This window comes from Lepidochelys olivacea (genome assembly GCF_965140295.1).
Source record: "Lepidochelys olivacea isolate rLepOli2 genome assembly, chromosome: 9".
Taxonomy (NCBI): domain Eukaryota; kingdom Metazoa; phylum Chordata; order Testudines; family Cheloniidae; genus Lepidochelys; species Lepidochelys olivacea.
The window spans coordinates 15,987,646-16,000,674 of NC_140419.1; the positions used below are offsets into that span (position 1 = coordinate 15,987,646).

The 13,029-nt window shown below is 40.4% G+C and overlaps 1 protein-coding gene across 2 annotated transcripts in view; it reads left to right on the forward strand.

The window, feature by feature from the left end:
- The window catches only part of PLD1 (phospholipase D1), a 125,336-nt gene that overhangs the window by 93,980 nt on the left and 18,327 nt on the right, over nucleotides 1-13,029 (forward strand). For both annotated transcript variants that reach the window (XM_084639430.1, XM_084639431.1), the window contains 3 exons: nucleotides 6,435-6,545; nucleotides 7,987-8,075; nucleotides 12,566-12,679. In XM_084639430.1, the coding sequence (XP_084495556.1) occupies nucleotides 6,435-6,545; nucleotides 7,987-8,075; nucleotides 12,566-12,679 (314 nt within the window). The remainder of the gene's footprint in view (nucleotides 1-6,434; nucleotides 6,546-7,986; nucleotides 8,076-12,565; nucleotides 12,680-13,029) is intronic.

Here is a 13,029-nt window from a genome sequence, read left to right on the forward strand (position 1 = left end):
CACTCTCAGTTTTTCCAACTGTAATTTCCAGTTATTATCCAAGCAAGACACAGTAAGTCTATGACATGGTGAGACAACATCACACCCTGTTCATACTGTAAGACACAATGAAACATCATGCACCCTGAGTGGCCCAAGGTATTAGTTCTTAGAAATTTGCTCCACAGTACGTATTGTTTGCAGTTATGGAATAACTCCCAGCAAATACTGGTGGTGGTGGTGTTGCTTGGATTAAAGAGGTTAAAGGGATGACAGCACCTGCATAAAAATTGCATGAGTGATGGGAGGCTGCAGAGCTTAGGGGAGGGAGAGAAGAGAACACCTGTGCTTGTTTCTGTTTAATATGTCTTAGTAGTATGCAGACCCTTTTTCTGAAACTAAAGGATTTTGCATTTCAGTTTATTAATTTTGAAAGCATTGAAAGGAGAGGACAATTTGACAAGAGTGGTAGATTACACATTAGTAATAAGTAAATATTAATTTAAAAGAAAGTTCAGAGCACGTACATATCATAATTAATCTGTGGCAACCTAAACTTCAGTTATTACCCTCGTGCATACAGTGACCACTCAGACCTTTATGAAATAAATGGGGTTGCAACTGAAATCTTCCTGTTTCAAAGGCACAGACACCTGCTAAAGGAGAATCACATTTTACTATTAACAGTATAGTTCCCATGATACAGAGTTGAGCAGTTCTGGTTCCATCCAGTAGAGGGTGGTAGTACACATGTTCGCATGCAGACACAAGCCAGTTCATTACAATATACAAAAATTACCAAGATGATGATGCATACAAGAGAGAGGATGTTCCAGTGGTGAGGGCAGTAGCCTAGGATTTGGGAGACTTGGATTCAAGCCCTTGGTCATCCGTAAACTTCCTGTGTGATGTTCAGTGAGTCACTTAGGGCCATATTTTTAAAGGTATTCAGGCACCTTTGAAACTCTGGCCCTAAGCCTCTCTGTGCCTCAGTCCCTCATCTGCAAAATGGGAATAAAAGTAATTCCCTACTTCACAGGGGTGTTGTGAGGATAAATACATTAAAGATAGTGAGGAGCTCAGCTACTATGGTAATGGAGGCCATAAATGTACCATAGATAGATGGCTGGACGTGTGTCTACCCTGAAATGTATCTTTTTAAAAACTGTTATCAGTGTGTTATGTGACCCTGCTGGACTCGTGTTGACTGATTTTAGTGAGAAGCGGAACCCTCAAATTTGCTTTAGTTAATAACTTCTATCTTTAACTGAAGGACTTTGCTACAGGGAGGAATGGCAGAGAAGGAATTCCTTTAGAGTTTGGAGCAACAATGGTGTGACCTGTCAAGCTGGTGTGATGATTTGGTGAGGGGATAAAAGAGAATTTAAAAGGAGAGGGGGCGTCTTGACTGGCTAGTTGTGAAGCTGTGGGATTGAAAGTGATCAATCTCTTTCTGATCTGGAGGTTCTCTTGTTGAATGGTTTTTCTAGCCTACCATTAGTTTGTCTCTGAGCGGTAAAAGCATTTTTCAAATCGAGAGAGGCTTATGACATCAAGTATAAAATGAAAAAAACAACAACCCCACATTGATTTATTCCTTGTCTCCAGCAGAACAGCAACTATTGCTGCTAATGGAGGGCTTTTTGAGCTGTTGAAATCATTGCATACCCGGTACCAGCACTGAACAACTTATTTGGAAAGCAGAAATGACTCTGTTGGGGACACTGGGAAAGTTGGCCATCTATTCTAAAGCATCCTTTAAATATTGGTGGCTCAGGTGCTCTGAAAGCACTGGTAGAGGAGAGTTATACATTTTACAAAAAGAACAGGAGGACTTGTGGCACCTTAGAGACCGACCAATTTATTTGAGCATAAGCTTTCGTGAGCTACAGCTCACTTCATCGGATGCATTCAGTGGATTCACATCCGATGAAGTGAGCTGTAACTCACGAAAGCTTATGCTCAAATAAAATTGGTTGGTCTCGAAGGTGCCACAAGTCCTCCTTTTCTTTTTGCGAATACAGACTAACACAGCTGCTACTCTGAATATTTTACAAAGGTTTTCATAAAAGAGTTTAATTTTTGATCGAATTCTTCATGCAGGGCTGGCGTTTGGCACCCATGAAGCCCACTGCCATGTGCTCCCTGCTGCTAATTGCTGCAGATTGCATCGGTAGCTTCTGGCCCGTAGGCTGCATGCACTGTGCCACTGCACCTTCACAACGGAAGGGTAAGGAAGCCTCATGGAGGAGCTGCAGCTCAGCTGCTTGCAGCCAACTACACCAGCAAACCCAGGGTAGGCAGCTGAGCTCTGAGTTTCACTGCTGCAGGGCATGGAGGTTGAGGCCCAGGAGTGTGTGACCAGCACGAGAGAACAGAGAAGAGTAGAGAACATTGATGCTCATTGGGAGCTCATCATCTGGAGCATTGGCACAGCAGCAGAAGCCATCTGGGCAGCCAGCATTTTCCCCCATACTCACAGAAAGATCATTTCGAGCAGCAGCAGGAGGTGGTTGCTCCCTCCTTGCCCAGACATCATCAGATACTCCCAAGAGGCTAGGCTGTGTAAGTTTGCTCTAAAACATAAGGGCCTGATCCTCAAGTACAAGAGGACCTCTGGTAGTGTAAAGGGGCATTAAAATGGGTGGAAGTATAATTTAATAGTGTCATCTTTTTAAAATGAGTTATTCTTGTTGCTACCCTGGCTATGTTATTCTTTATATGCCCACTATTCATCACAGGTAAGCAGACTAATTTCCTTTAAGATTCCTTCCCTCAGTTCTACTAGTAGAATATCATTGCAGTGTCCTGTCTTATTAGTTCACAGTCCTTTGGGACAAAGTGTAATTCAATGAGATGCTCTCTTCAATTCTCCTTTTTGTTTTTCAGAGAAACTCTTTAATAAACAAAAGAAAACAAAAAAGTCAGCCACAGTTTCTCTAGTTGTTGCTTAAATATCAAAGCTCTTCAAGTCCCATATTGTGATGGTTGCTGTCTTTTTGAATAATGTCCTTTTCCAGAGTAAGAATACTATGGATAGAAATAGAACTATGCATATCCAATGAGTTATTATTAAATACATCCGCTAAAAGTTTGCCAAGTTCTTTCACACTTTCCTTAAAATTCTGGGATGGATCCCATTCTGCTCTGGAGGTTTTTTCACTCATCAGATTTACTTTCTGTTCACTTGGTTTGGCATAATCCAGATTTCCTTCTGAAATTTCTTTCCTCTCTTGTGACATTTGCCTTCAATCCCCTGTATAGATAGTGATACAGGACTACCGAGTTCCTTAACAATTATATTTTTGATCAATGAATCACACTGTCTATGGTAGGTCTGAATGTCTCTTTAAACTCCTTTTCCTAATGTATTTGAAAGCTGTCTTGTTTGCAGCACTGCAAATCCAAAGTAACACCATTCACTTAAATATAAAATAATCAGGGCCAGATACTTACCTGGTGTAAATCACCATATCTCCATTGACTTCCATGGAGCTAAGCCCATTTAGACCTACTACAGACCTGGTTCTCGAGAGTCCTTGTCATCTGGATAATTCTTCATCCTTGGGTATTATTTTTTCTATTTGACCGATAAGGGTTTTATGAATCAGACATTTAAAAGGAAGTTAAGTAGGTGATATCCAAGCGATCCCATTTGGATTCACGTGGTATGCTAAGCCATTGCCTGAACTTTCACTTGGTCAGAGGTTTCCTTGGCTGTCACACTGTCTGGGTTAGTGTGTGCTAGAAATATATCTATATTAGTCATGCCAGTTTAAAAAGTGTATTTTGCAGGCTAACATGCTGCCCACGTATTCCTATTTGTAAATTCCAAGAAAATCTAGATATTTATTAAAACGTATTAGAACATGGAAGGGACATTCTTGTTTCATTAAACGCATCTTAAACACATCTGTGGTTGATTTGTACGTTGTTATTTACATATCAGAAAATATAGCCCATGACTAGAATGGGAGATAAATCGTAGAATAAGATGCGACCAACTTGGCAAACTACACCCTCAACAAACTGATCCTATCTTAGGTGAATGTGCAGTTTCACACCTACCTCATCACACAACTGTTTGCAGGCAATGCTGGCCCACTGGCCAGAGACAGACTGTGAGGGGGCCAGATACCAAAAAGCAAGAATTCTCTGCTGCAAAACTGTTTCCTAGACTTAGCATTTGGCTCCTGCAGCTGCCAATGGCTCTCTGTAAGGAATCATGGCTGGTTCCTTCAGTGCTGAAGCCTGCAGAAGAAACTCTGCACTGGAGAGCACACAGAAACCAACCAGCAACAGGAAAAGGGAGTTTCACAAGACAGCATGTAGACTGGGCTGTGGGTTGTAAAAAATCAGCTAGCTTTCTATCTAGAACAGCTGACTTGATGTCTTGACTAATGCAGTGGGGATGATAATACCTTCCCCCAGGTGGTTCTTTGGGTTTGTTTGGGAGCTCAGAGCTGTTTGGGAGCATGGTGCTGCTGAGTGCTATCGGTGAGGTGCTCAGCAACCTTAATACCGCTGACTTCAGTAGGAGACCAGGATGCTCAGCTTCTTGCAAGGGATGTTCAGGAATTAGTTTGCCCAGCACATTTGCACCATATGAATGCTAAGTAGTAGTTTTGTACTCAAATGTAGATGCTCATGAAGTCACATGTGGATGTGAGCCAGGCACAGACCTTGAAGAAGGAGGTGGGCTTCATGCAAAGAGTTTAAGCATACCATGAAAGTCACTTAACACATGTTGATGTAACCCACTGGTCAGTGTGGGTAATGTGACCGTCTGCGCCCAATCCATAAAGGATGCGAGCTTGTTACAGCCTCTGGCTACAGAGGCTGGCTGTTCAGCTCAAGCTGCAGTAATTTATGCTTTCAGCTCAGGAGGTCCCCAGTTTAATCCCTGCTGTTGGCCAACATGACAGCTGTCACAGAAGTGGGGATTTATCCAGTATTTGACTTTGCTGTGAGTCTCAGATACTTGGATGAGCTTTTTCTATCTGGAGGAAATATGGAATCCACCGATCAATGTGTGCGATGTGTTCCCTAACAGAGTGTGCGAGTCTGGTACAGATCTCAGCCATAGGGATTAGGGGCCAGATCCTTAGCTGGTGTAAATTGTCATTGCTCCATTGAAGCTTGTTGTGCTATGATAATTTAGCTCAGGACCTGCCCCTTTAGCTCAAGCTGTAGATACTTGTGCATTTAGCTCTGCAGGTCCCTGGTTCAGTCCCCAGTGTTAGCCAAGATAGTGGCCATCATGTTGACTGAAGGGTTCCTCCAGGCATAGGTGTGGTGTGCATGAAGGAGAGGAATGAAATGGTGAGGAAAGAGCTTGGGTGGAGCCCAGGGTGAAGAGAAATGGGTGAAGAAGAGAAATCCACTGGAGAGATCTCAAAAAGAGAGAGGCGTGGTCAGAGCAGAAGGTAGGGAAGGCTATCTAGGCAGTGGGAGTTTGCACACACTGAACTAGAGAGAGATGAGATTGGGGAAAGGACAGTGAGTAGGAGTTTATAGTAACAGAGGCAGGAAACTATGAGAGAGCACAGACCAGAGTTTCAGCAAAGGACAAAATTAAACATGGGAGAGAATGTGAGCAAAGGGTATTTCCCATATTAGTTTGGTAGCCTTTTGACAAAAGCTTTCGTGCTACATTGGGGATGTAATAATATACTCGGAGAATCTTGAAACGCCTGTTACTTCAGAAATGCCTGTTCTGATTGACAGTCAGAAAAAATTTTCTTGTGAGTTTGACCTACTGCAAATTAAAATAAAAAAATCACAAATCTGACAAATTTGACCAGTTTTGGAAGAATTTTTCATAAAAATGTAAATGACCGTACTTGTTTAGGGCAGAGACTGCCATTCCTGTTTAAAATTTGGTGCCATTGGCCTGTTTATTATAATGCACCATCAGTTTTTGGGCAAAACTCACTGATTTCAGTAGGCACTTCAGCTGTAAAATTGATGGCATGTGTCTCTGTGCATAAGAAATAAATGCCTCATCTGGCACCATAGAAGTCAATGGGAATTTTGTAATTGACTTCAATGAGCTCAAGGTCAAGTTTTGAGAAAATATTTGAGGCAATTCAGCATTACAAGAACTACAGTAAGTAATAGAGTTTTGCAACCAGATTCGCCGCTCTGTGTCTCCAGTTTTACACCAGTGTAATTCCATTGACTTCACTGAAGTTACTCTGGCATAAAATTGGGGTAACAAAATGGTGAATCGAGACCTTTATATTTTCATCGGATTGTTTTAATTTTTTAACAGTATTTCTAAGCTTTATTTCCCTTTGTTATACATATAACATGTAATTAGCAAATGTTATGCGTGTTACAGAAGTCAGTGAAATCATGAAAAATAAACCAACCAGTACAAAACAGTTCGTAAAGGGCGCCAATGCCATCTTATATCAGGGCAGAACTAAAACAGCTAATCTTTCTCTTTACAGGTGCTCCGTTCTGCTGCAGATTGGTCAGCTGGTATCAAGTATCATGAAGAATCCATCCACAATGCTTATGTTAGCGTGATAGAAAACAGCAAACACTACATCTATATCGAAGTAAGTACCGAGGATGCAAGATAATGGCAGTTTGGTTCAATGAAGTGCTGAGCACATCCTGTGACCCTCAGCAGCATAGTTCTTTATTTTATTTTCCTTTTGTAAATTTTGAGTCTTTAATATTAATATAGAGCCTGATCTGGAGCCCCCAGATGTCGATAGGATTATGTCCATTGACTTGAATAGGCTTTGGATCAGGTCAGTAATTAATGTACCAGTACAGAACTCTAAGGATGGGTTAAAATACAAGGCCACTCCGTTACTGTTTCTCTTTCCAGAACCTCTAGCAACTTTTGTCTCCCATGCAATATTCTTCCAACTGCCTTCTTGGCTCTGCTACATTCCCAGCTCTACATATCAAAGTGTTTGGTCTCCCATCGATGTGCAGTGGACTCACTTAATAGTATCTTAGAACTTGCATAATTCTCCTCTGTATGAATGGCTTTATAAATGCAGGCATAAATGGCTGAATGGAGACACTTATGCTGTATCTGTTTCCATCTATTGTTTGGATGTTTTTTACTTGGTAGTATTTAAAGAGGGAGATTAAACAAGAATAATTATTCCCCCTGAGCGCACACACAGACACCATTTAATTAAAATAATACATAGCCATCCAGGAAAACGTTGTACAGGATGTAGCTTTATTTGTTTCTTGACTCAGAATAGTCCCACAACCCTGAAAGCATTTATGACTTTGTAGACAGCATGGGTGAATCCTGGCCCCAGTAAGGTCAATAGCAAAATGCCCATTGACTTCAATGAGACAGGATTTCACCTCATGTGTCAAAGTAAGAGTTTCACAATGGCAATAATGCCAAATAATTATCTGAAGATAATTACATGCTTGGGAAGCAGCCTCTAACTTGCGTATGCTTCATGCTTAGTCATAGCCACAAAATCTGATTATCATTATTATTTTTTTTTTTTACAATTCTGAGGATTGCTCATTTGAAGCCATTATCTATGCTGATGCTGAAAACAGTCACTTAATTTTTTTCTTATCCTAACAAAAATCATACATTCTGGGTTTTGAGATTTTGTAGCGATTAAACCTGGTGATCTTATTGTGTCATTGCTGTTCTGTGTTCAGCAAAAATGTTTCTTTCAAACTGTAGCAAAATGGGGCCCCAGCCCAATGTCTGTTTATTTATCTATCCATCCCCCATTATTGTAGTATCTGAATGCATGACGATCTTCAATGTATTAATCCTCTCAACCTCTCTGTGAGGCAGGACAGTGCTACTATCCCCATTTCACAGAAGGTGAGCTGAGGCACAGAAAGACTAACTGATTTGTATAAGGGCATTGAGGAAGTCAGTGGTGGACCAGGAAAGTGAATCTGGGTACTCTGTGTCCCAGGCCTAACCACTGAACCATCATCCTTGACAAAAAGACAGTGAGATGATTCTGAATTTCTTTGTGTTCACTTTTCCCTTAGAACCAATTTTTTATTAGCTGTGCTGATGACAAAGTCGTTTCTAACAAGATTGGAGATACCATCGCTCGGAGAATTCTTAAAGCACACAGGTATTTTTTTGTTTTCAAAAGAACTGTCAGATTGTTGTTACTAGGATGATATTAAAAATACTGTAAATGGAATTCAGACTGCCTTTGTAAGACACAGTTTAAATAATACGTAAAGGGACACAGTCCTTACTCAGAGGCAACATTTATTTGGGCCAAATTCTGCTCTGTTACACCAATGTAAATCTGCAATAACTCCACTGAAGTTGACAGCATTATTCTGGACTTGTACTGGTGTTGCTGAGTGTAGAATTTGGCCTTATAAGATATGTTACTTCAGTCAAAAAGCAAGTTGTTGGTACTGTATTTGCTAAATCATAACTAACATTATGGGTCCATTGCCAGCATTAGTTTCATGATTGTAACTGTTCTTCAACTTTATACACAAGTAAGTTTAATCATATAAACTGGATACATGGTTTATTGAAGGTCTCTATGCACAGGATTGCTTTTAAATGGGGAGAGTGAAAGCTGCCATACTCTGAGGAATTTGACGGTGCTTCAAGTTTAAACCATTACTGCACTGCCAGCCCCTTCTCTGATAAGTGCTGGAGGATATTTACAATCCCCACATCACTGCAAGAGAACCATAGTATTTTAAATTGTACAGTAGTTACAGCAGGTTGCATGGGTGGATCAGAGTCAGATATCTTAGTGCTGCCACGTAAGAACTGGTCCAGTGATCACGTGTCTAATTGGAGCGTTTAGCAACAAAGGAATTAGTTTTGCCTTATCTATGATCCTGGATAGCTTTGCTTAGGTATGTTTTTCTGGTGTCTATCTTTCAGGATATACCTACACTGCAATAAAAGATCCATAGCTGGTCTGGGTTAGCTGACTCAGGCTCGTAGTCAGATATCTTAGTGCTGCCACGTAAGAACTGGTCCAGTGATCACGTGTCTAATTGGAGCGTTTAGCAACAAAGGAATTAGTTTTGCCTTATCTATGATCCTGGATAGCTTTGCTTAGGTATGTTTTTCTGGTGTCTATCTTTCAGGATATACCTACACTGCAATAAAAGATCCATAGCTGGTCTGGGTTAGCTGACTCAGGCTCGTAGGACTCAGGCTGCGGGGCTATAAAACTACAGTGTAGATGTTCAGGCTAGGGCTGGAGCCCAGGCTGTGAGACCCCACGAGGGGGGAGGGTCTCAGAGCCCAGGCGCCAGGCCAAGCCCAAACATTTACATTGCTATTTTTAGCCCTGCAGCTCAAGCCCCGCTAGCCTGAGTCAGTTGACTGGGTTTCAGGCTTGGTGCCATGGGGTTTTTACGCAGTTTAGACATACCCTAAAACACATTTGTCATACCCTACGGTGTTGGATTGAGTTTATTGGAAACCTTCCTCTTTTTCCTTCCCCCTTTCAGCTAACACTTGTGCATTTCACTGTGCATGTGGATCAGTTTCATTTACTTGCAATATCTGGTCTCTAAATATTCCTCTGATGCATAAGCATGTATGAACTGATTTTCAGAGGTGTTAAGGTCCTCAGAAACCCATTGGAGTCATCTCAATTTCACTCTCTTCAGCGCTTCAATATGAAATACAGACAAGTGAAGGAAGTGACACTCCTGAGAGAAAGGGAGAGTCTGATTTTCTTCTTCCTTACATTGGTGTAAATCAGGAGTCATTAAGATGATAGCAAACCAGTGTGAGGTCAGAATCTGATTTGAAGTGGTCAGAAACACCATGGAAGAAAGACAGACAGTGGAGAAATTGGTTTGCTTCAACATGAACACCACGGTCTACCTAACAACCAGAAGGTGGGACAACTTGGGGATAGATACAGGAACATGGTCAGTGAGCAATGTATAGTGAAGGTAACTGTACCATGCTATGGAGAAAAGCCTGTAGGCTGATTCTCTTCTCACTTCAGTGAAGTCTATGGAATTACACTTGGGTAAAATCAGTGAGAGAAGAATCTGATCCTGCATCTGCAATTGGATATACATCAAAGCCAGAAATATTTTGTTGACCAAATTTACTCGCTTTTGCAGTGTGCCTCACAATGGCATTCAGTATTCAAAAGTGCTAGTATTTGCATGGCAACCCAGTGCTTCTGGCTCCCTGGCATTTGGCCATTGTGGTGCAGCATAGTCTCAATCTACCAGCATAGTCTTGTTAAGCTGGAGAGCCATTCCAAACATATTGAAGATTTCTTCCCTATCCATAATGTCATATTTATCTTGCCAAGACTGGATGTAATAGGTTGTTTTAACATGTACTGTTGGACTGGGTTTCCACTTCATAGTTTAAACAGCTACATTAGAGCTAGCAGAAAATATTCTGTTTAGGTGACATCTACCTTATGAGCACAGGGTGTGATTCCCAGTTCATGTATACGTACTTGCACATCTGAGAGTTAGCACAAGTATATATAGTAATGTTGCCATGGCAGGACAAACCTTCCTGAACCACCGGGGTATGTACCTCCTGACTTAACGGAGTAGAAGATCAAGTCCATGCTGAATCACTCAGATGGCATTTGCCATAAAGTGTTTGGCATTGGCTAGGATGAAGAGAGAAGTAATGTTACACTTACTTATTCCATATGAAATGTATACATTGTAACTTCCATAGGGAAAGGAAGAAAGGCCGGCTGGCACACAGATATTTAATCCTAAATGGAAGATCTTGGTGGAGTGTTCCCAATCAAGTATCCTATTTCTCTATTCTGTAGACAAAACATTTTCCACGTTCATAATGTTCCTCTTCTCCTTGTCTCCTCTGTTTCATTGGCATATTTTAGTAGGTTTTATTATATGTTTAGATAAGCAAACTGGGTTTTGTGTAAGAACTAGCTGATTATAAGTATGTTTTCTCCTAATACAGTATATTTTCATCAATATCAATAAGTATATCCTTAATTTCCAAATCTGTGCAATTTACATCTGTTCTATAATGTGCAAATGAGACATTTTAATCATTTCTAAAGTTTGCTTTAAAAATAACATGCTTTAAAAATAGTGTGCCGTTAGCCATGTTCAAAAGGTGCTGTCTGTTTAAAATATTATCTATAAACATTTGACAGCTTAAGCTAGGATAAATAGATTCCTTCAGTACTGTATTCCCTTTGTACTTCCTTCTTAAGCTTACTAAAGAATACACTGTCTTATTCAAATAGTGAGATTGCAAATGACACATGCTTGTTAAACCATGAAGTGCTTAAGCATATGCTTAGCTTTAAGCATGAGTAATCCTATTGATAATCCAAAGCAACTGGCAATCATTTCAGGCCACCATGGTAGCTGTTCCATTAACAGCAGAAATTCCTCCACTGATACATGTACTAGTAGTCACACGAGAACCAGTTTTGATTCCCTGGCCATTATTCTGGTCTCTCATCGGAAGGTGCAAGCTAATTAAGCATTTACCAGGAAAAAATGGTCTTAACAAAAATGTAAACTGGTCCACCTAGATACTGTTTCTTAAAATGGCTTTCTCCATACATTGCCACTTAGTGATGAGTAAATTAAATAAGATTCTTTTCACATATAGAGTACAGTAACAAAACAATTTGGGCTTTGATAATTTAGGCAATCAGAAATTATCCACCATTATTTTCAAGGTGGTAAAAAAAGCATCTAAAGCCAGGGAGCATTTGAATTTTAATTAGTGAAATTGCAGTTGTTTGGCACCCTACTGTGATTTTGGATTACTCAGGCTGAAAGGCATCTCTAGAGTTAAGCCACAGGGGAAATTGGCTGGTCCTCAAGATAAGCATCTAACTATCAACAAAGAAAAAGCAAAAATGGATGGATTTAGCAAGTCAGTGGTAATCCAGGATCAGATCACAATTAAGGATACTTGAAAACTGAACCCTTGTGATGTATGAGGGCAAATATTTGCCCTTTCTAAATATTCTGGGAAGGCCCATTCATCAAAAGCTGGCCAGTGCACTGAGTTTTCTATCTATCTCCTCTCCCAATGTAATCTGCAGCTTGGAAACAGGGACAAGGTTGGTAAAGGAGGCAAACTGTAGATTTAATTTTGTTTTCATGCTTGTATTGACTTTACAATAATAATTTATGCTGCTAGCCATGTTCAATAAGGTGCTGTCCATTTAAACTGAGGTTCTCAAATGCACTTATTTCCATAAAGCTAGACACAACAATCAAGAAAATTACCTCACCTTTGCATCTCTGTGATGCAAACCATACCTCTTACATTTAAATGAATATGTCCCAACGTTTCTTTTTATTCTACACCTGGTTTTGTTGTTTTCAGTTCTTAGTAAATTACACCTTCTGTTGCATGTGCATTTAAATAAATGCTGTAGCACTAACCACAACTGAGGAAAACCTGAACCAAAAATGCATTTGACTCACACTCCCTTAAAAATGAAGTAGAAGCCCACTACAGAAACCATAGGAGTAAGTCAGTGGAATGGGGGCCAGTGAAGATAATGGAAGTTTAGTATTAATAAAGACTGGTGAAAAGAAGTTGAAATTGCAGGAAAATATCCCCAAAGGATTATTGGATTATTTATTTTAGGGAAAAAAACCGATACCGAGTGTATGTGGTGATCCCGCTGTTGCCTGGATTTGAAGGAGATATTTCAACCGGAGGTGGGAATGCACTGCAGGCCATAATGCACTTCAACTACAGGTACTGTGCACAGTCAAAAAAAGGACATGGTACTCCGAGATCTTTATAGTGATCTCCATGCTTTTGTTGATGTGGTGGTGGTGATGGTGATGATGATGATGATTTTTGTACTGTGGTAATAACCACAGGCTACAATCAGAATCATGGCCGTATTGTGCTTGGCGCTGTACATAATTACAGTATGTAGGAAAAAGAAAAGGAGGACTTGTGGCACCTTAGAGACTAACCAATTTATTAGAGCATAAGCTTTCGTGAGCTACAGCTCACTTCCTCAGATGCATATCGTGGAAACTGCAGCAGGCTTTATATATACACAGAGAATATGAAACAATACCTCCTCCCACCCCACT